The 19,728-nt window shown below is 40.8% G+C and overlaps 1 protein-coding gene across 2 annotated transcripts in view; it reads left to right on the plus strand.

The window, feature by feature from the left end:
- dennd1b (DENN/MADD domain containing 1B) overlaps positions 1 to 19,728 on the plus strand; it is a 216,774-nt gene that overhangs the window by 151,643 nt on the left and 45,403 nt on the right. For both annotated transcript variants that reach the window (XM_060941793.1, XM_060941792.1), the window contains 4 exons: positions 6,055 to 6,104; positions 6,835 to 6,954; positions 11,024 to 11,093; positions 14,963 to 15,043. In XM_060941793.1, coding sequence (XP_060797776.1) covers positions 6,055 to 6,104; positions 6,835 to 6,954; positions 11,024 to 11,093; positions 14,963 to 15,043 — 321 coding nt within the window. The remainder of the gene's footprint in view (positions 1 to 6,054; positions 6,105 to 6,834; positions 6,955 to 11,023; positions 11,094 to 14,962; positions 15,044 to 19,728) is intronic.

A 19,728-nucleotide genomic window follows, 5' to 3' on the forward strand; every position in this document is an offset into this window, starting at 1 on the left:
AATAGTCTGATGGGTGGTTTGATATGGTTGTTTAGTAGTTTGGTTTGATTGATGGTTGGTTAGTAGTCTGATGGGTGGTTTGATTTATGGTTGTTTAGTTGTTTCGGTAGATGATTTAATGGTTGGTTAGTAGTCTGATGGGTGGCTTGATGGTTGTTTAATTGTTTTGGTAGATGGTTTGATGGTTGTTTAGTAGTCCGATGGGTGGTTTGATTGATGGTTGGTTAGTAGTCTGATGGGTGGTTTGATCTATGGTTGTTTAGTAGTTTGGTTTGACTGATGGTTAGTTAGTAGTCTGATGGGTGGTTTGATGGTTGTTTAATTGTTTTGGTAGATGGTTTGATGGTTGGTTAGTAGTCTGATGGGTGGTTTGATTGATGGTTGGTTAGTAGTCTGATGGGTGGTTTGATGGTTGTTTAATTGTTTTGGTAGATCGTTTGATGGTTGGTTAGTAGTCTGATGGGTGGTTTGAGCTTTGGTTCTTTAGTGGTTTGGTTTGATTGATGGTTGTTTAGTTGGTTGGTGGTTGGTTAGTAGTCTGACTGATGGATGTTTGATTAATTGAATGAATGAATGATGGATGTTTTGATGTTTTGATTGGATGGATTGTGATTTTTTTGTTGTTGTTTATTTGTTTTGATTGGTGGATGGTTTGTGTGGTTTGTTTGATGGTTTGATTGGTGGCTGGGTCAGCATTACCATTTGTAATTAAAATTCTGGCATGTTTTCGAGAGCAATTAGTTCACTGTATCTCCTTGTATTCACCACTGTGTACCGCTAATGTCTTAATTACTACTCAGTGCAGATTTATATTCATTCCAATTTTCATTGTTAAAGTTAAATGGCGCTGGAGTACCATCTAATGGATGGTATTTAAAAAACTAGCCATGTCAGATCTATTTCAACCAGGGATGAGAATATATTTTTAAGTGGCCTGGTTGGGGACCGATGGATCTTTTGTGTCACAGTAGCCAAGGGCCTTTGTAGCTGTATGCATTATGGTCTGGCTTTCTGTGGAAGAAGAGAGCGAGGGAAAGAGAGAAAGAAAGCAAGAGGACCTAATTGGGGATGGGGGAGTGAGAGGCTGCGGGCTCCTGCATTGATCTGTGGGGAAGATTCGGGGCTGAACCTGTCACTAGGACTTCTGTGCCATCAGCATGGTAGCTGTGCCAGTCTCTTTCTCTCTGACACACACACACACACACGCGCGCGCGCACACACACACACACACACACACATATATATACACATGCGCATACAGACACAAACACACACGCATATCCCCTGCTGGCGACAGCTCCACAGTGGCGTGTAGACCTGCTGGCTGGCAGAATTTTTAAGAGCATGGAGGTTTAAAGACTGAAACCCCTGGGGAGGAATCCCACCAGCTTGAGGAAGAAGAAATGGGGATCTTGGTGTTTCTCTCGTGTGTGTGCGCGCGCGTGCACACACACACACACACACACACACACACACACACACACTTGGTGTTCTCTCTCTCTGTCTGTCTGTCTCTCTTCCCAGTCTGTCTCATTTTATTCTCTTCTCTTTTTCCCCATTGTCTTTCACTTTCTCTCTCTTATTGTCTCATCGTCTCCCTTTCCCATATTCCGACCCTCCCTTTCTTATTCCCCATCAATCCCCCCCCCCCGGCAAGTATTGACAGTGTGTGTGTGTGTGTGTGTGTGTGTGTGTGTGTGTTACTCTTGCATTTCTCTTTTACCTAGTAGAAGCAGAACACTGCCAAGTTCCCTGCTCGCATTTCAAACCCCGGGCCAGGAGACAGAGACTCCCACCATTCTGTCTCGCTGTTCTCATTTAAATATGCCGAGCTCGAAAGCTCCTGACACACGCAGATACACTGTGAGCAAGCCCACTGCTCCGCTGCAACCTTCCGAGCCTGGCAAGCATGTGAAAGAACTGCTGCCACTGCCTGCGGTACTAGGGCTGCGACAGTATATTGTGATCCGGAATACCGGTATAGGTCGTGAAGTCACAAAATGCGTCCTCGAAAATATTCTGCGTGTGGAACTGAAATAAGGTGAATGAGAGATAAATAATAATGTAATACAGTGTTGGTCATTAATTGTCACCCTTTACGTCGTGCCAAAAGCAATATTGGATCGTGCCATCAATTTTTCATACCGTCCATGCCCTGTGTGCTCCGTGTGCAGTCCGAGGGCTGAGGAAGTCTAGTCGATGTGTGGTGAGGTAATAAATGAAGTTAGGGAGACAGGGAGGGAGGGCGAGATCGAGCGAAAGGGCGAGGAGGATGTGTGAGAGAGGGAGAAGCTGTGATGTGATTGTTGCAGGCCTCCGCAGGGGGAACTGGGTGGAATGGAGACTCTGTCTCATTGAGTGATATCCCTGTCTCAACAGTAACTAAATAATGCAGCCCTTCGAGTTCAGCCTGAGCCTCCAGTGAGTTGTAAATGTATTAGCTGCTTTATATTCTTTTGTCTTGGGAAAACGGTCAGGAGGAAGTGAAGAAAAAGGAAACGAAAAGGTATCGAAGGGAAATAAATGCAACAACACACACCGTGTCCCTTTACCCAGTCTGCCTTTCTTCCCTTGACGTGTTTCGGTGTTGTTCCCTGATCACCTGGAGGAACCGAAAACGAGATGAAGCAGCATAGGATGCACTATAGATTTAGGTTTAGTTAGTGCGACATGGAGAATCATGGGAATCAGTTTTGCTGAAGGGATGCTGGGCTGCAAATGCCAGAAATTTCTGCCTAGTGTGAGGCTGGATGGGACTATTTTTTGTCCATATTTGTCCCTCTTTAAAAAAAAAATTATTTCTACACTGGAGTAGATGCTATGGATTAGGGTGTAGTTTGAATTCAGGATTAGTTTTAATAGCTTTGATGAACAGCCAGTTTCCTGGCTACAGATAATGGATGGATGGACGCGTGTATGTGTGTATATGTATGTGTGTTCACACACACATACATATACACACATACATATACATACATGCAGGTATTTTATATTATTTGAGATGTAAATATCCCAGAAACTACATAGTCTGGCCAAATGAAACTGAACAGGCTTAATGTTGAGCAATATAAGATTTATTCCTCAAAATTTGAATGAGAAATTCAAATGTATGTGGAGTCCATGAACAATTGCACAAATTTTCAATATGCACACTGCCTGAGACATGGCACTCTAACACAGAAATGCCTTTTCTTTTCCAGTGAATGGCATAATTAAAAAGATAAAAACATTAAACATAAAATTTTGACCTGTTTCCACGCATGCTGTTAAAATTTGAGGTCAATTGAATAAGAATTGGCAAAGTTATTAGATTGTGAAATTATATCAAATTTTTTGAAACACCGTGTGTGTGTGTCTATACACACACACACACACACACACACTATCCACATTCACTGGATGAGTAATTGCGCAGTCTATTCGGCTATTCTACTACAAGGCTATCAGCTCATACACCGTGAGTAGAGAAAAACAAAATGGCGGAGTGTGTTGCTGAACCAACTGAGGACAAAATAAAAGCTCTACTCAAAAACAAAACCCCCTAAATTATCAAATATTTAAAAGAAACAGAAATGGCTAAAAGCCATTGTATTGTCCCCCCACCCCCACACATCTCTTGTTCCATACTCCAGCCCAGTTGGTGGCGGTAATGCACCTTTAAGTTGGTTTGTCAAAGGCAAAAAAAAACCTAAAGAAGAAGAAAACTCCCCCCCCCCCCCCCCCCCCAAAAAAAAATGGAATGAAAGTATTTGATGGTAAGAGCATATCTTTTAATTTTTCAAGAATTATTATTATTATTATTATTATTGCATTTTTCACAAATTGCTCCTGTCATTTTGCTGGTTTGTTTATATTCTCAGCAGAAATGATTTTGTCAGATGTTCTGTATAAAGTTTTTATTTATCAAATTTGCAAAAAATAAAAATTCTCTGTTTCTCAAAATCCAGTAAATGTGGACCGAATATAACAGTTATTCCACTCAGTCGGTGCTAAGTGCCTTGTCAGCTATCAGTTCCTGTACGACTCGTGTTCATGGAATAACTGTAATAAAATTTGGTCCGTGCCAGTTTCTACCCACTTGCCCCATAACATACACATGCTGCCAGTGTGAAGGCTAACACACTCTCAAACCATCTTTTCAAACCACTGCTTGTGCAACGTCACACGACAGCCGAACACGTTTAAAGGAGAGCATGAACTATGATTGTTCAGTGTTGCGCTGTTTGACGAAGACGACAGGAACGCCATCCTTTCCATCCTTCCTAGGGATACAAGTCAGTGTGACACGGATATTATTGATGTATTCTCTTTATTTTTATCCAAATTAACATAGACAGGGTTAGTTTATATGCAAGACTCTTATGTTTGTTGTTCATCAGTTGACCATCTTTCATATATTAATGGCAACGACTGTAAACTCTCTAAAATCAGGTAGCTGGACCAACGAGGTGTTCGAGACAAGTTCGAGGCAAGCAGGAGAGGGAACATATTGATGGATGCCTATAGTAGCTAATAATAGCAGTGTGCACATACGGCATGTTGAGCTTGCTTGTGTGCAACGTATTTATTTAAAAAAAAAAAAAAAACACTTGTACAGTCACAGACCGCAGCAAGACACGACAGTCTCTCTGCCAGCTCTCCTCTCCTGCCAGATCCTTCATTCCTCGTCTTCTGCTATCTGGTTCACTAGTCTCCCAATCCCCCCCACCCGCATCCACCACCTACCGAGCTGTACAACAGCCAGTCATCAGCTCTCTGCACTCGCGCACACAAATAAAAACATGCTCAAACACCACACCCTCCGTTCAAGTGGTGGCAGCTATCTATCTCCGTGCGAGGGGCTCGCTGGCGGTTCCCCATGGCTAAGCTGTGGTGTGGCACCAGCCAGACGTGGCTAACCCATATGGTGCCGGGTTGAATGTGGAAATCCATATGCTGCCGGTGCAGGGACGATCCCCGCGGGGCCACGTGGGGTGGTAAAGCCCTTAAGGCCGCGTTCTCCTCGCTGATCCACTCGCCCATTGTCTCGACAATCTTCTAGCAACCTTCGGCTGTGTCTCAATCCTCCCCTCCCTTTCCTTATTCCACCTGGACGGTGAATGAAGTTAATGGTAGCTAATTATTTAAGCTGCCGAGAGCCACGTCTGCTTGCTGAGGCAGCGCTGAGCTCAAGTGTCACTTACAACATTTGATACTGATTCGTCACGTTACCCTTATTGAAAAATTTGCACAAAAACATGATTAAAGTGTAGGTTTTTTTTTTTTTTAATTGTTAATTGCCATGTCTACGGAAGCAGGCTTTAGCTTAAAGCAATGCCCGTGTGTGTGTGTTTGTGTTTAACCTGATCCAAGATCACAAGATCATCCAAGATCTTTAGAAATAATTTCAACACATTCCTCTATCCTGAAAAAAGAAAAGCAATTTAATTAAAAAATATTTTAAGGGTAATTTGATATGGAAATGTTTGTGTTCTTTGATGATGCCAGTTGAAATTATGATGCTAATTGTCAAGGTCTGTGATTCCGATGTTTAAAAAAGAGAAAATCTTCTCACAGAAATCAAAGCATCAGAATTACTTTGCACTGTGATGCTTCAGCATTTCAGGCCACTCGGATCAAATGGACAGAAATGACGCTTTGTTAAAGCAGCCCTGGCTTCTCCTCAGACCTTTCCTGGTTGTGTTTTGAATTTGTGTTGTACGGGCGCATAGTGTAATACTTATTGACATTTTTTTTATATATATATATATATATATATATATATATATATATATATATATATATATATATATATATATGCATGCTTCTAGGATAGTTGAGTTTTAAGGAAAGAATGTTTCTGGATAGAGGAGCGTGTCAGTTTTTCCTCTCGTAATGACATACATGGGGGGGACCATGTTTAAAATAATTGTTTAAATACAGATATGCCATATGTATCTGCGACATGGCTGTATCGTGTGTGTGAGAGAGAGCCCTCCTGTGGGGAGGCTATTCCCTGTATACTCCAGTGTGTAATTTTATTCTGTGGTGTCGTCTGTCTTTGCTTTGTCACAGGAGGTCCTGCAGACGGTGCCCAAGTTCTGTTTCCCATTTGATGTAGAAAGGTAAGACTCTGCTTCCAGTCATTTCTTATTTAATAAAAAAAAAATTATACGTACCCCTGTTTCAACATGCACACACAACAGGAAATGGAATGAATGAATATGAAAGAAACCGAAAAAAAACCCAATCTACTTACAACAGGCAAGTGTGTGTGGGGGGTGACTTGTGTATCACGTGCGACATCATGAGGACCTGATTCTGAAAACCAAAAATGCATAAAAAAAGAGAGAGAGAGAGAGAGAGAGAGAAGGCGTCCTTCGTTCAGTTGAAGCTTAACTGCTGCCATCTAGTGTCGAAGCGAACACGGGCGTCGCCGCATCACCACACCAGTTTAAATCGTCCAGGCCGCTTTCAGTCCACAGCAGCCGCTCTTTCTTTTCATGGAGCGGTCATATTCATATTCCTTCATTTTTCTCTTTGGTTATATGTCGATTACTCTATAACGCATTGTGAAAACGAAGCGTGGCTCCAGCACTCTTCAAGCGGCTTATTAATATTTTTCTGCAGTGGTCTTTCATCTTTTTGAGACGCATATCGTAACACGTGTAAATGTGTCACGTAATTAAACAAACCTGTTCAAACATTAACCTCCCCCACCACATTTTTTTTCTTTTTTCTTTTTTTTTTTTTTTAAATGCGCCTTCTGATTCATTAGAGAACCAAGTCTCGAATGTTAGTTAGTTAGTTAGTGCAGGCCTGTAAAGTGTAAAGCTCTGTGTTTTGTGGCTGTAGAGTGTCCCAGAATCAGGTGGGCCAGAACTTTACGTTTGTGCTGACTGACATCGAGAGCAAGCAGAGGTTCGGATTCTGCCGTCTGACCTCCGGCTGCAAGGTGTGCGTCTGTCTGCTCAGGTGAGTCATGATGCTTCCTTTCGCTTTAATGACACGGCTCCTTCCTGTTTGCTCAGGAGAGTCGAGAACTCTCTATAAACACCTGGAACGGTAGAACACAATTATAAACCTCAAAACAGAATGAAGCTCAGTTCTGTAGATTGAGTAGATTCTGTTCTTTTGTACGTTTGATCCAGTTAAGGTCATTTCACTGTAATGTAATGATGATAACAGTGATCAATGAATGATTTGGATTAATTCAAGCAGCACTTATTTTTGTTTTTATTATAGATTCCTGAATTATGATACAAGCACCTTGTGGGAGAAATGCTAGATCAGAATCAGGGCACAAAAAAACAAATCTGATGGGGGGGAAAAAAGGAAAATTTGAGTGCGTCAACAAATTTTCAAGAAATGTTAATTTGCATTTAAACGACTGGCTGTTGATGGACAATCGCAGGTTTATCATTGACTTGATGAGCTGCTGCCAAGATCTTTCCTCTCCTCCTCTCACCCTGGCCTGGATGTCTTTTTTTTTTTTGGTAACCCCCCCCCCCCCCCCCCCCCCCCTTTTTTTTCCCCTCCTTCTTTCTTTCCTCTCATTATTCAGCTACTGGCACGGTAGCATGCCAGAGATGCTTTGCCGATAATTATGCATGAAGCCTCGCTGCCAATTAGCAGAAGTCTCCCCTGTCCTTCTCGCTGAGTTTTACATGCTAATTCATTTGACATATGATGTATAAAATTCATTATGCATTCTGAGTACTTTGCATGGCTTACTTCGTAATAAGAAATTCATTTAGAGTTTTTTTTTTCTTTTTTTTAAGCTTCTTTGTTTGCATCATCGCTGGAAATAAATAGCTGACAAATGAACACGAATGTGCGTTTATTTATTTATTTGTGTGGAATAGTATGCAGTGTAAAACAGGAATTTTCTGGGAATAAGTGCATCGTTTATCATTAGAAGAAATATATCAACATTAGTAACGTATAGTGATAATTTTGATTTGCATTATATTCAAATCATGTATGTACTTATACATACTGTTTAATCATGAAATATATTTGTGTGTACATTTATATGAAAAATGTCACTTAAAAACTAGACTGTGGAATTTTCATGTAGAAATATACACACGTGTGTGTGTGTGTGTGTGTGTGTTTAAGGAACGACCCTCATGTGCTGTTCACTTGAATATAAACCAAGTCATTATTACAGTCTCCGCAATGGCTAAAGTAGCAGGATCATAAAATTGTCGCTTTTGCTTCCACCAAGAATGAGCCTAATGAGAAGGACAGTTTTATTTGGACAGGCTTTTGTCTGGGAGCCCAGGGTTCCTTCAGGCTAGCACTCTCGGAATCAGATTTTTAAACATGATATGATTGGATCTTACGAGCTCCTTCGTCAGGCTCACGCAGCGGAGTCAGTAAAATGAATCGAAATTTAGAGAGGAGTTTGTTACATATACACAGTGAACGTGTACTTTTAGGTCACTTAACCAGCCTTTTGTTTGTTTATTTCATTTTTTTAATTGCATGTAGAAAAATTTCATTTGATCAGCGAAAATGCAGGACGCACCTCAATCTTTAATAATAACAATATGAACCATGATTCGATTTATGATGATCTGAGATGAGAGCGTAAGACAGACAAAGTTATCGTCCACCCCCCAATATAATAAAATCTCGTTTAAGAGCACGACGACAAAACAACGTCTAAATTATTATTCTGAGAGAAATTAAAATCTCCTTTACTAATTTATTAAAGCAAGAGGATACTTGAGATGGCATTTCGAGCATGTTGTGTGTGTTGTGAGCATTTATCCTGGAGATATAAATGGAGCAAAGTGCTCTCGTTTTCAGCGGTGCAAATCTGTGTAACGGTTTTGACGACATTGTGCTGTTGAGGTATAGGATGTAAGTTAAAAGCTCCAAGTAAGATATATTTTTGTATTCTTGTCAGATACTTTACATGCTTTGTCATGCTTCTTAAATCATTCTTGGCTGTAGATATGTGTAGCACAGTGGAGCGCGCGCGTGTGAGAGAGAGAGAGAGAGAGAGAGACGGGACATTTTAGCGGGTAGGTGAACCACTTTCGAGCCGAGAGCTTAAAAGGGCCGGAGAGAATGTCTCGGCCTGCAGCGCGGCTCGGAATGATGAATGTCTCTCTATCGCAGGGTTTGTCAAATACAAACACATTCTTACTCGCTGACCATGAAGAGATTAGGGGACTTAAGGCTGCTCGAGCAGCAAAACTTTTGACGTGTAATTTCAGTTAAGTGTGTAGAAACGGAGCATTATTTATCCGACGCAGGTATGTGTGTGCGTGAGGAATTCCTCCCCCGATCCTGTATCTCGATCTGAGCTTTACTCCGCTCATTCACTTGTAATTTATTTATCTTTAAAACAAAAGATTTACAGGCTTCCTCATTTAGGAGTATAATGAGTGTTTGGGTTCTTCGAGGCCTGTCGAGTCTCTCTGACAGCAGTAAACTCCCCTTTGCGAGGGGAAAAAAAAAGTGGAGGATTAGCATCCTTAAGGCTTGTATTTCAAACAAAGAGGGCGAGGAAGATAACCGCGAGCTTTGCTGTTTAAGGTTAGGGATCGTTCGAGGTGTCGGTTGATTGCGATGTCCTGAACGTCCTGCGCGTGATGGCAGTTTGGGTAAACACAGCTTTTGGGTTTTCTCTCGACGTATTCGACCTGGTTTGGTTTGGGAGACTCTTTCCCCGGATGTCAAAATATCCGCATATTAAGGGTTGATTGTTTCAGGTTAATGGTCATGCCGAATCGCGCTTGAGCGCACTTCACTTGGAACCGCCTGTCATCGGGTCGCCTCAGCGGATTTAGCGATATGAAAATTTGCATTGCGTTCACTATTGTTTTCCTTGTTGTCTGTTAATTCCAGTCTACTGAAGCGCTTACTTACTGACCCATGCGAAGAGACACACACACCCACACACACGCGCGCACACAAAAAAACCCAACAACAACCACCCCTCTTCAGCCGGCTGTCTGTGGTTGTGTATTTGCGAGTAGATTTTTTTAAATTTTTTTTTTTTTTTTTTACAGCACTGAAGGGAAAAAAAACTTTTAAAAATTGTATTGGTTTTTAACTTTTTTTGTTTGTGATTAGGGCTCCTTTTTCCAGACTTGTGCTTGCGTATTTATGCATCTCACACACAGAGCCCAAACAATCAAGTCAACTCCAATTAAGTGTGAGACTTGCATAAAAATACAAGGCTGGATGTTTTTTTTTCTTTTTTTTTTTTTAAGTGAGCAGTTCACCTTTTTTCATTACATTGCATAACAAAATGAATGGTGTGTGTGTTCCTGCAACCTCGAAGCTCAAACAAAATGTTGGCGCTGTTCCACCTCCAGGATCCTGTCAAGTTTGCCAAGATTCTGTCAAGCGAAACAAAAAACACAATGTTGCAGATACATGATATGGTGTCTCTTGGCGAGGTATTGTGTGATTAGTTAAAACAGTTAAGACGGGACATTTATTTATTTATTTATTTATTTAAAAATAATCAGTCAGCCTGGGTAGGCATTTAAACTGAAAGGGGGGGGGGGAATCTCATGTAGTGGCTAATGTAAGACGCCTGGGCTGTGCTGGTGCATATGGGCGCAGCATGCTTGTAAACCGTTGCATCTCTGCGCCCCCCACCACTACCACCTTCTCCCCACCTCCCCAACGTCCTTTGTTTATTACAGGCTACAGTGGCCTAATCATGCTATTTTGTTCAAGAAACCAAATCTTTTTATTTCCCCACTCCTCAAAGTACAGCCTTGAGTGGAATGTTGAAAATGCGGGTAACAGCGAGTACAAAGAATGCAATAATGGGGATGTTGGACTGGAGCTAAAAATTGCTGGAGGAAGCCTAAAGCCGCTGGGTTAAATGTCAAGGTCAGACAGGAAGGTAGGGGGTGGATTTTGTGGTACGAACCAGTTTCGGAGGCTACAATTGTGGGATGCTGTTTTGTTTTTGTTTTTTTCTTTCCTTCTTGTGTTTTTCTGTCATGATAATTACATTTGCCTCCAGAATCCATGTGTCTCTTTTTTTTTTTTCTTCTTTTTTTTACAGCTATCTTCCCTGGTTTGAGAATTACTACAAGCTGCTAAACACCCTTGCAGATTACTTAATAAAGCACCAGGTACGTTTTGCACAAAAAGCATTAAACTGATGATGTGCTCATACTGTTTAGAACAGCTGTCCATTTTCTCATGTTTGCACCGTGAAATGATGATGACGACGACGACTCTGAAAAAGGCTCTTGGTTCAATGTGTTCTCATGTCGCTGGACCTAAGCAGGCCTTCTACTGAGCAAGCCGCTCACGTCACTGACGCCTGGCAGCAAGAGAAAGGGTAAAAAAAAAAACCTGACCCTCCGTCACACTATTAGTCGAGAAATCCAAACTCGCTTATTCCACAACGAAGTGTGCAGACAGGAGAAGGTTCGTCCCAGCCCAGTTAGTCAGCCTGAGCTGGTTGGCACTCGCCTGTTTTGCTTTGCTGCGCTCTTGACATTTAACAGACCAAACATGGAACAGGAAGTCGGTCCTTCGCAAATTACTGGAAAACAAATCTCTGGGAAATGTACTGCATCCAGAAGGCTTGTGGCCCCCCCCCAAAAAAAAAAGTATGTAGTGTAATAAAAGTACATAAGGAAAACAAAAGAGATGGGGGGGAATTTGTGGAAATGAAAAGTGGAGGGTAATATGGAGCTTATGAAAAATAAAACATAATATTAAGAATGCGAAAAATATTGAAGAAAGCTGTCGTGCTGCGATTACTGAAGGAATGCAGAAACATCTCACACAAGCTGAGAAAGGGTTAGTTTAAAAGATGTATACATACACAGAGTACCAGTCAAAACCTTCTAATTCAGTGGGTTTTTTTCTTTATTTTTATTCATTAAAAGTCACTTCATGTCTTAAAGTAATGATGGATGTCGTTTCTCTTTACTTAGTTGTTCGGTTCTTGACATAATACAGAATGGATTACTCCAGCTGTGCTGTGGAACAGGCATATTTACTGTCTTGTTATTATTTATTATTTACTGTTTGATGATTTCAAATGCATTATGAAGGTAAGAAACTTGTCCACTAATTAACTTTTGACGAGACACCTGTTAATTGAAAAGCATTCCAGGTGACTACCTCATGAAGCTGGTTAAGATGACGCCAATAGTGTGCAAAGCGTCATCAAGGGAAACACTGGATACACTGAAGAATCTAAAAACATGAACTATGTTTTGTTATATGTTCCAGATGTTATTTTGTAGCTTTGATGTCTTGGGTATTGTAGAAAATAGTCAAAGTAGGAAAAAAAACTATGAATGAATATGGGTGTACAAACTTTTTAGATTGGTACTGTACTGGTACTATTTGAAAAAAACAATAGTTTAAGTCTCAAAATACTGATTTTGCTTTTGTGTCTTGTGTTACTAATTGTGAAAGACCAGCACTACGGCTTCCTTCCTAAACTGTAGCTTTTCACAGAATAATCCTCAAGCTCTAATCCTTCAGTATCAGTGCTACTGATTTATTATTAGTAGTATAAATACAGAGCTGATTAGAGAAAAGCGCGCTTGCTGAAACTGCTTTGTCAGTGAGGAAGAATTGCACATGAAAGAAAATGCTGTTTCTAAAAGCACTAAAGATGCTTCGAAGTTTGGTCTAAAACTTTTCAAAGTGAAGGTGAGATTGGGATTTATTTTATCGATTGTAAAACAAAGTATCTTATGTGAGTCGGCATAGATAAGTGACACAAGTCTGCGCCGCAATGTTATTGTATTTGCGTGCCGCTTTTGAAGTTTGAAAATTTTTTTTTCTGTTAATGCATTTTTTTTTTAAATAATGACCTGTGTGTGTTTATACTAAAGCCACGGTCCGCCTCAGGCTCGACTTCATCTCGGTTATTATTCATTGATATTCATTTATGCCTTCGGTGAATAATTGTTTAATGTAAGATTCAACAAAAAGGTTGTTTGTGTCTTAACGGTCTTCCCATTAGTGATGGTTCAGCACCTGATGAGCTTACACCGATGAGTAGATATCGCTGGCAATCATTTGTAACATGAAAGAAAATGTTTTGGTGACGACATAATTCCATATATGTTCCACATGTTATTTCATAGTTTTGATGTCTTCAGTGTTCCACAACGTAGAAAATGCAAAGTACAGAAAAACGACTGAATGAAGGAGTAGGGGTGTACAAACTTTAGACTGGTACCATGTGTAAACCCTTTCATTCAGTTTTTTACTTGTAAGGGGGAAAAAATAAGCAAACAAATTAAAAATGATAAATGTTTAACTCCCATTGGTTCCTCACTTTTTGGACGCTCTCTCTCTGTATCTCTGTGTGTGTGTGTGTGTGTATATATATGTGTGTGTGTGTGTGTGTGTGTGTGTGTGTGTGTGTGTATATATATATAAAATTATAAAAAGATGTGGGTGTCGTTTCCCCCCCCTTACCAAATGCAGTTGTTCATAATGAACGCAACTTTTTTTTTTTCCCCTCCTCGTTCATTATTTTTCCTTCCTCAAACTGCACAACACCAAGTGGAAAGCCCTGTGCTAAATGAACCTGAATCTTGGGAGAGCGTGAGTGACAGCGCCCGCTACACGTGAAGCTCATGTTGACTGACGAGGATGGACAAGAGCGTCGATGGTTTAAGGCGAGAGGAAATGAACTGTTACCTCAGGCTGTTTTACTGACCGCACGTGTGAGCAACCAGGATCTCGTGAGAGGAGCTTGTGCTGCGTTGAAATGCAGACATGCACACTAGCACCTAGCGTCATTAAGTCACCGTTCAGCCCAGAAATCAATCTACACTCAACTCATTCACGCTCAATGGAGTCGATCGGCCGAGACGTACAGTGTGACATGTATTCGATGACCTTCACGCGATAGCCGAGCTCTGGAAGCCGTCTTAGACAGCTGTAACCATCCTGCACTTCTGTGCTTATCTCAGGACTACTGCACATGCTTTCATGTTCACACTTTACTCTTCTACATCTGTTTACTGGAATGATCTCCAATCCCAGTGTCTGGTGTTACCTAGAAGAGATTGGGTTCCCTCTGTTTTTTCTCATGGATTCATGTCTCAGAGATTTTCTTCACCTCCTGCTTGCTCATTAAATACCTAATGCTGTAAAGGTGTTTAAAATTGCAATTTAAAAAAAAAGGGGGGGACTTGAAGAAAAATGTTGCTTGTTGCAATTTGATATCGGGAAGTCTTGTCGTACGAGAAAGCTGGAAGTTATGATGATAATAATAATAATAATAATAATAATAATAATAAAGTTCCAGGGACAATTTTGCAAATGTCTTTTGTAAAAATGCTTTTTAAAAAATGAGCATCTTTTAGGGTGGAAATGAACGTCCACGACCTGTTGTAACTGTAACGCTCCAGTGCAAAAGTACACCAAAAATGTACCTTGACTAATCAAATTTAAACATTTGCAATTAAAATTTTGTATGTTTGGTTTTTTTTCCACATTTATTTTAGTTTGTTGTAAAATAATCTGAAAATCGAACCCTCCCCTATACCCATGTTCCTTCCCAGTGTAATGCTGTTCAAACTGCATGCAAAGTCCAAGAAAGTAAATTGTGCCCTTGTCGTGAGAGCTCGTAAAAGATCAGCGTTATAATCCAGGGGCCTGTTTTGTGGCGACGCTACTCTCCAAAGGCTTCTTAAAGCTGCCTTCACTGAGTGAGGACCTACGGTTAATTATGAAACAGCCAACGCCAGCCATAAATCATCCTCTGAATAATAAGCGTCTGCCGCGGCCCAGCTTACCGTCTCTTAACCTCAGGATTGCTCGTTAAACACGCGTCACTCGGATGTTTTTTTCCCTCCCCCTGTAGGCTCGCTGCAGGAATACACAGTGCGTGCGTACTGCAAATTGGTCAACGATTGTTGTTACCGTGCCCCCCAAAATACACACACGCACAAAAAAAAAAAACTTTACATCCTTTGTATAACTCCTTTTTTTTTTTTTTTTTTTTTGGTCTTAGGAAAACGATCTGAATGATGTGTTGGAGACGTTGCACGGGCTGGCCATGCCGAAACCAAACACAGCCGTAACTCTGAGCGTGGTATGTACACAGGGTTGTTTGTTTGTTTGTTTACAGTGGCTCTATCCTGCATTTCCTTGCCGATGAGCCTCCGTCGGCCGGCTGGCCACCATTAACCCCAACGGCCACTTTTTACATATCACCATCACGTCCTGCTGTGAGCGTAAGTTAGCGCGCCCCTAACGAGCCACCTTGTCAGAGCGAGAGGTGCTTATTTATTTATTTATTGCGCGGATCCTTAAGAATCCAGTGCTATTTATTTGTTTATTTCTAGATTAAATCCAACCTGAAATCGTTCCTAGCTGTTTGACATCTTAGACATTTGTACGTGTCAGAGTAAAATGATGATAATGACAATCCTGCTTGCCTGCAGCATTTGCATAATGCACTGTTTGTACAGCATTTATAATGAATATATTTACAAACATCAATTGTTTATACGAATACATATTTTCCATTGTGATTTTTTGTTTATATATAATATTTCTGAACAGTCTCATGGTGTACTTGCTATTCGGAAATTCAGCAGTTAACTCCAAATATCACTCTTGTTTGCACACCATTATTAAACAGCAGCAGATTAAAATCATGTAATGACATGGCTGTACTTTATAAATGATCTTGATTATGCCGTGCAATTATTCTGAGCTGAGTGACGAAGCAGTGTTTGTGTAGCCTGGCAGTGTAGTATTATGTCTTATAGTATTTTTTTATTATTATTATTCTTTTTTTTCTTTTTTTTTTAGTGTGAAATTTTTAATCTGTTTGTCAGAACAAGTGCTTGCGTATTGCCAATGGGCGAGTTCTGAAAGATCGAGGAAGCCAAAAGTCAGTGAATTGTGAGCGAATGAACGAAAAGCAGGAGCGAGAATGAAAAGCAGCCCATAAATCTGACACTTTAGTGCTAATTGCAGTTTTTTTTCCTCCTTAAGAATCCAGTGCTATCCTTTTTAAACATGACTGAGGGGGGATAACACACGCACACAACTAAAAGCACAAAAAGACTATCTTGGATCTTGCTTAAAAAAGAAAGAAAGAAAAAAAGCTTTGCAAACAAACCTTGAAATAATGAATGAGCCTTTACACCTCTTTCTTCTGCTGTGAAATGTCAAAGATTCATTCGAGGTCAAAGCTAAAGGCTGCTATACTGTTACAGAAAAAAACACACGTATGTTTAACATGGCCTTGCACTGTAACCATCCTTTTTTTGTGTGTGTGTAACTATGGAAGTAATTTTCATACAGATTAATTTAGCAGACAGTGGATTTGTCCTGTCCTGAGATGTGCATGTCATGCTTGATCGCCTAAGCTGAAAGTAGTTAGTAAACTTGCAAGCTTAAGAGCCTCACTCAGCAATGATGTACTCAGGATATGCAGTAAATAAAATTTTTCCACTATTTTTCCCCCATTTAATTTATAATTACCACCCTTCTCTCACCTGGTTGTAAGTGGATTGTTAGAAATGCTAAAAGGGACATAAGTGGCATCATGAGTATACTCGGTGCTGTTGCAGATTTGCAATAAATGCTTTACAATGCAGAAAGCTACTGTTTGCGTGCGTGCGTGTGTGTGTGTGTGTGGGGGGGGGGGGGTTAGGGAGGGAGGTATCTCGGATCCGGCTCACACCACTGAGAGCAGCAGGCAGGCAGGCAGAGCACTGTGATAACAAGCGCTTTGATAATGTGTGATTTTTATAAACATGGCTGCAGAGTTGCTGGCCACAGCCAGTTGGAAGCGTAGCCCACGACATGGAGGCCAATCAGACGCTCTGTGTGGGAGAATAAACACACAGGGTCCTGCACATGACAATGAATGAGGCACTAAATGCTTTTTGCTCTTTTCTTTTGGGTCAGAGTTTGATGCAGATACATCTTGTACTTCTTAGAGAAACAGTTTCTGTAATGAAATGTCCAGCTGCTGTATGTGTATTTTTCCCCCTGCGCTTGTTAGAAATTGCACCTTTTTTGGAGTCTCACTGCCGAACTTGCTTAAATAATTCAAACCGAGTTAATTTTTTTTCCCCACCTTCTCCTTCATATTACACAAGATAAACTTGCTTTTGTTAGTAGAGCATATGCAACAGCAAGAATATTGAACCCAGGCACTCGGCAACAGATGGACACTCTTCACATACACAATGAGGCACGGCCTAGCCTGGGGAGAGAGAGAGAGAGAGGAAGAGAAAGGAGAGCGAGAAACACTGTGCAAGCAAACAAAAGCGCTAAAGTTAGTGTGCAGTGTGAGATCTCTGCTTCAGAACCTCTTTGATCCAGACATTAAACCTGCACGGCTGTTCAAACACACACCAGGCCGACAGTTCTGATCCTGTCACAGCAGAGCTGCTGGATTCTGGGCCTTAATAAAGACACTCTCTCCTGCACCAGGACACTTAACATTTGTTACTAATACTACTATCACTAGTAATACCACTGCTGCTATTACTACTAATAATACTACTACCACTAGTACCACCACCACTACTACTATTACTAATGCATATACTACTACTACTTAATAATAATAATGGTACTACTGCTACTACTATTACTAATGCATCGATGAATACTACTACTAATAATAATCATAATTATAATAAAAAGAAAGAAAGCACAACTTTATTCATCACACACTTGTGAAATTCCTGTCTGCATTTAACCTATCTGAAGCAGTGAACACACATGCGCGCGCGCACACATGAGCAATGAGCGCACACACGTACTCAGAGCAGTGAGCAGCCATGCTAACAGCGCCCGGGGAGCAGTTGGGAGTTAGGTGCCTCGCTCAAGGGCACCTCAGCCCAAGGCTGTCCCATATTAACCTAACTACTACTTCTACTACTATTACTAATACCACTATTACTACTACTAATAATCATCATCATAATCATAATAGTGCTACTACTAATAATAATAATGATGATAGTACTACTGCTACTAGTAATACCACTACAACTGCTACTAATGCATCGACAAATGCTACTACTACTACTAATAATAATAGTTCAACCAGAAGTACTACTGCTACTACTTTTACTAATACCACTATGACTGCTGCTGCTGCTACTACTACTACAACCCCGATTCCAAAAACGTTGGGACAAGGTACAAATTGTAAATAAAAACGGAATGCAATGATGTGGAAGTTTCAAAATTCCATATGTTATTCAGAATAGAACATAGATGACATATCAAATGTTTAAACTGAGAAAATGTATCATTTAAGTAGAAAAGGTGATTTTAAATTTCATGACAACACATCTCAAAAAAGTTGGGACAAGGCCATGTTTACCACTGTGAGACGTCCCCTTTTCTCTTTACAACAGTCTGTAAACGTCTGGGGACTGAGGAGATAAGTTGCTCAAGTTTAGGGATAGGAATGTTAACCCATTCTTGCCTAATGTAGGATTCTAGTTGCTCAACTGTCTTAGGTCTTTTTTGTCGTATCTTCCGTTTTATGATGCGCCAAATGTTTTCTATGGGTGAAAGATCTGGACTGCAGGCTGGCCAGTTCAGTACCCGGACCCTTCTTCTACGCAGCCATGATGCTGTAATTGGTGCAGTATGTGGTTTGGCATTGTCATGTTGGAAAATGCAAGGTCTTCCCTGAAAGGGACGTCGTCTGGATGGGAGCATATGTTGCTCTAGAACCTGGATATACCTTTCAGCATTGATGGTGTCTTTCCAGATGTGTAACCTGCCCATGCCACATGCACTAATGCAACCCCATACCATCAGAGATGCAGGCTTCTGAACTGAGCGCTGATAACAACTTGGGTCGTCCTTCTCCTCTTTAGTCCGAATGACACGGCGTCCCTGATTTCCATAAAGAACTTCAAATTTTGATTCGTCTGACCACAGAACAGTTTTCCACTTTGCCACAGTCCATTTTAAATGAGCCTTGTCCCAGAGAAGACGTCTGCGCTTCTGGATCATGTTTAGATACGGCTTCTTCTTTGAACTATAGAGTTTTAGCTGGCAACGGCGGATGGCATGGTGAATTGTGTTCACAGATAATGTTCTCTGGAAATATTCCTGAGCCCATTTTGTGATTTCCAATACAGAAGCATGCCTGTATGTGATGCAGTGCCGTCTAAGGACCCGAAGATCCCAGGCCGTTTTTGGCCTGGGATGGCCAGTATGGTTTTCCGGCCTTGACCCTTACGCACAGAGATTCTTCCAGATTCTCTGAATCTTTTGACGATGATATGCACTGTAGATGATGATGATATGTTCAAACTCTTTGCAATTTTACACTGTCGAACTCCTTTCTGATATTGCTCCACTATTTGTCGGCGCAGAATTAGGGGGATTGGTGATCCTCTTCCCATCTTTACTTCTGAGAGCCGCTGCCACTCCAAGATGCTCTTTTTATACCCAGTCATGTTAATGACCTATTGCCAATTGACCTAATGAGTTGCAATTTGGTCCTCCAGCTGTTTCTTTTTTGTACCTTTAACTTTTCCAGCCTCTTATTGCCCCTGTCCCAACTTTTTTGAGATGTGTTGCTGTCATGAAATTTCAAATGAGCCAATATTTGGCATGAAATTTCAAAATGTCTCACTTTCGACATTTGATATGTTGTCTATGTTCTATTGTGAATACAATATCAGTTTTTGAGATTTGTAAATTATTGCATTCCATTTTTATTTACAATTTGTACTTTGTCCCAACTTTTTTGGACTATTACTAATACTGCTACTACTGCTA

This window comes from Neoarius graeffei, chromosome 15 (assembly GCF_027579695.1).
Source record: "Neoarius graeffei isolate fNeoGra1 chromosome 15, fNeoGra1.pri, whole genome shotgun sequence".
NCBI lineage: Eukaryota > Metazoa > Chordata > Actinopteri > Siluriformes > Ariidae > Neoarius > Neoarius graeffei.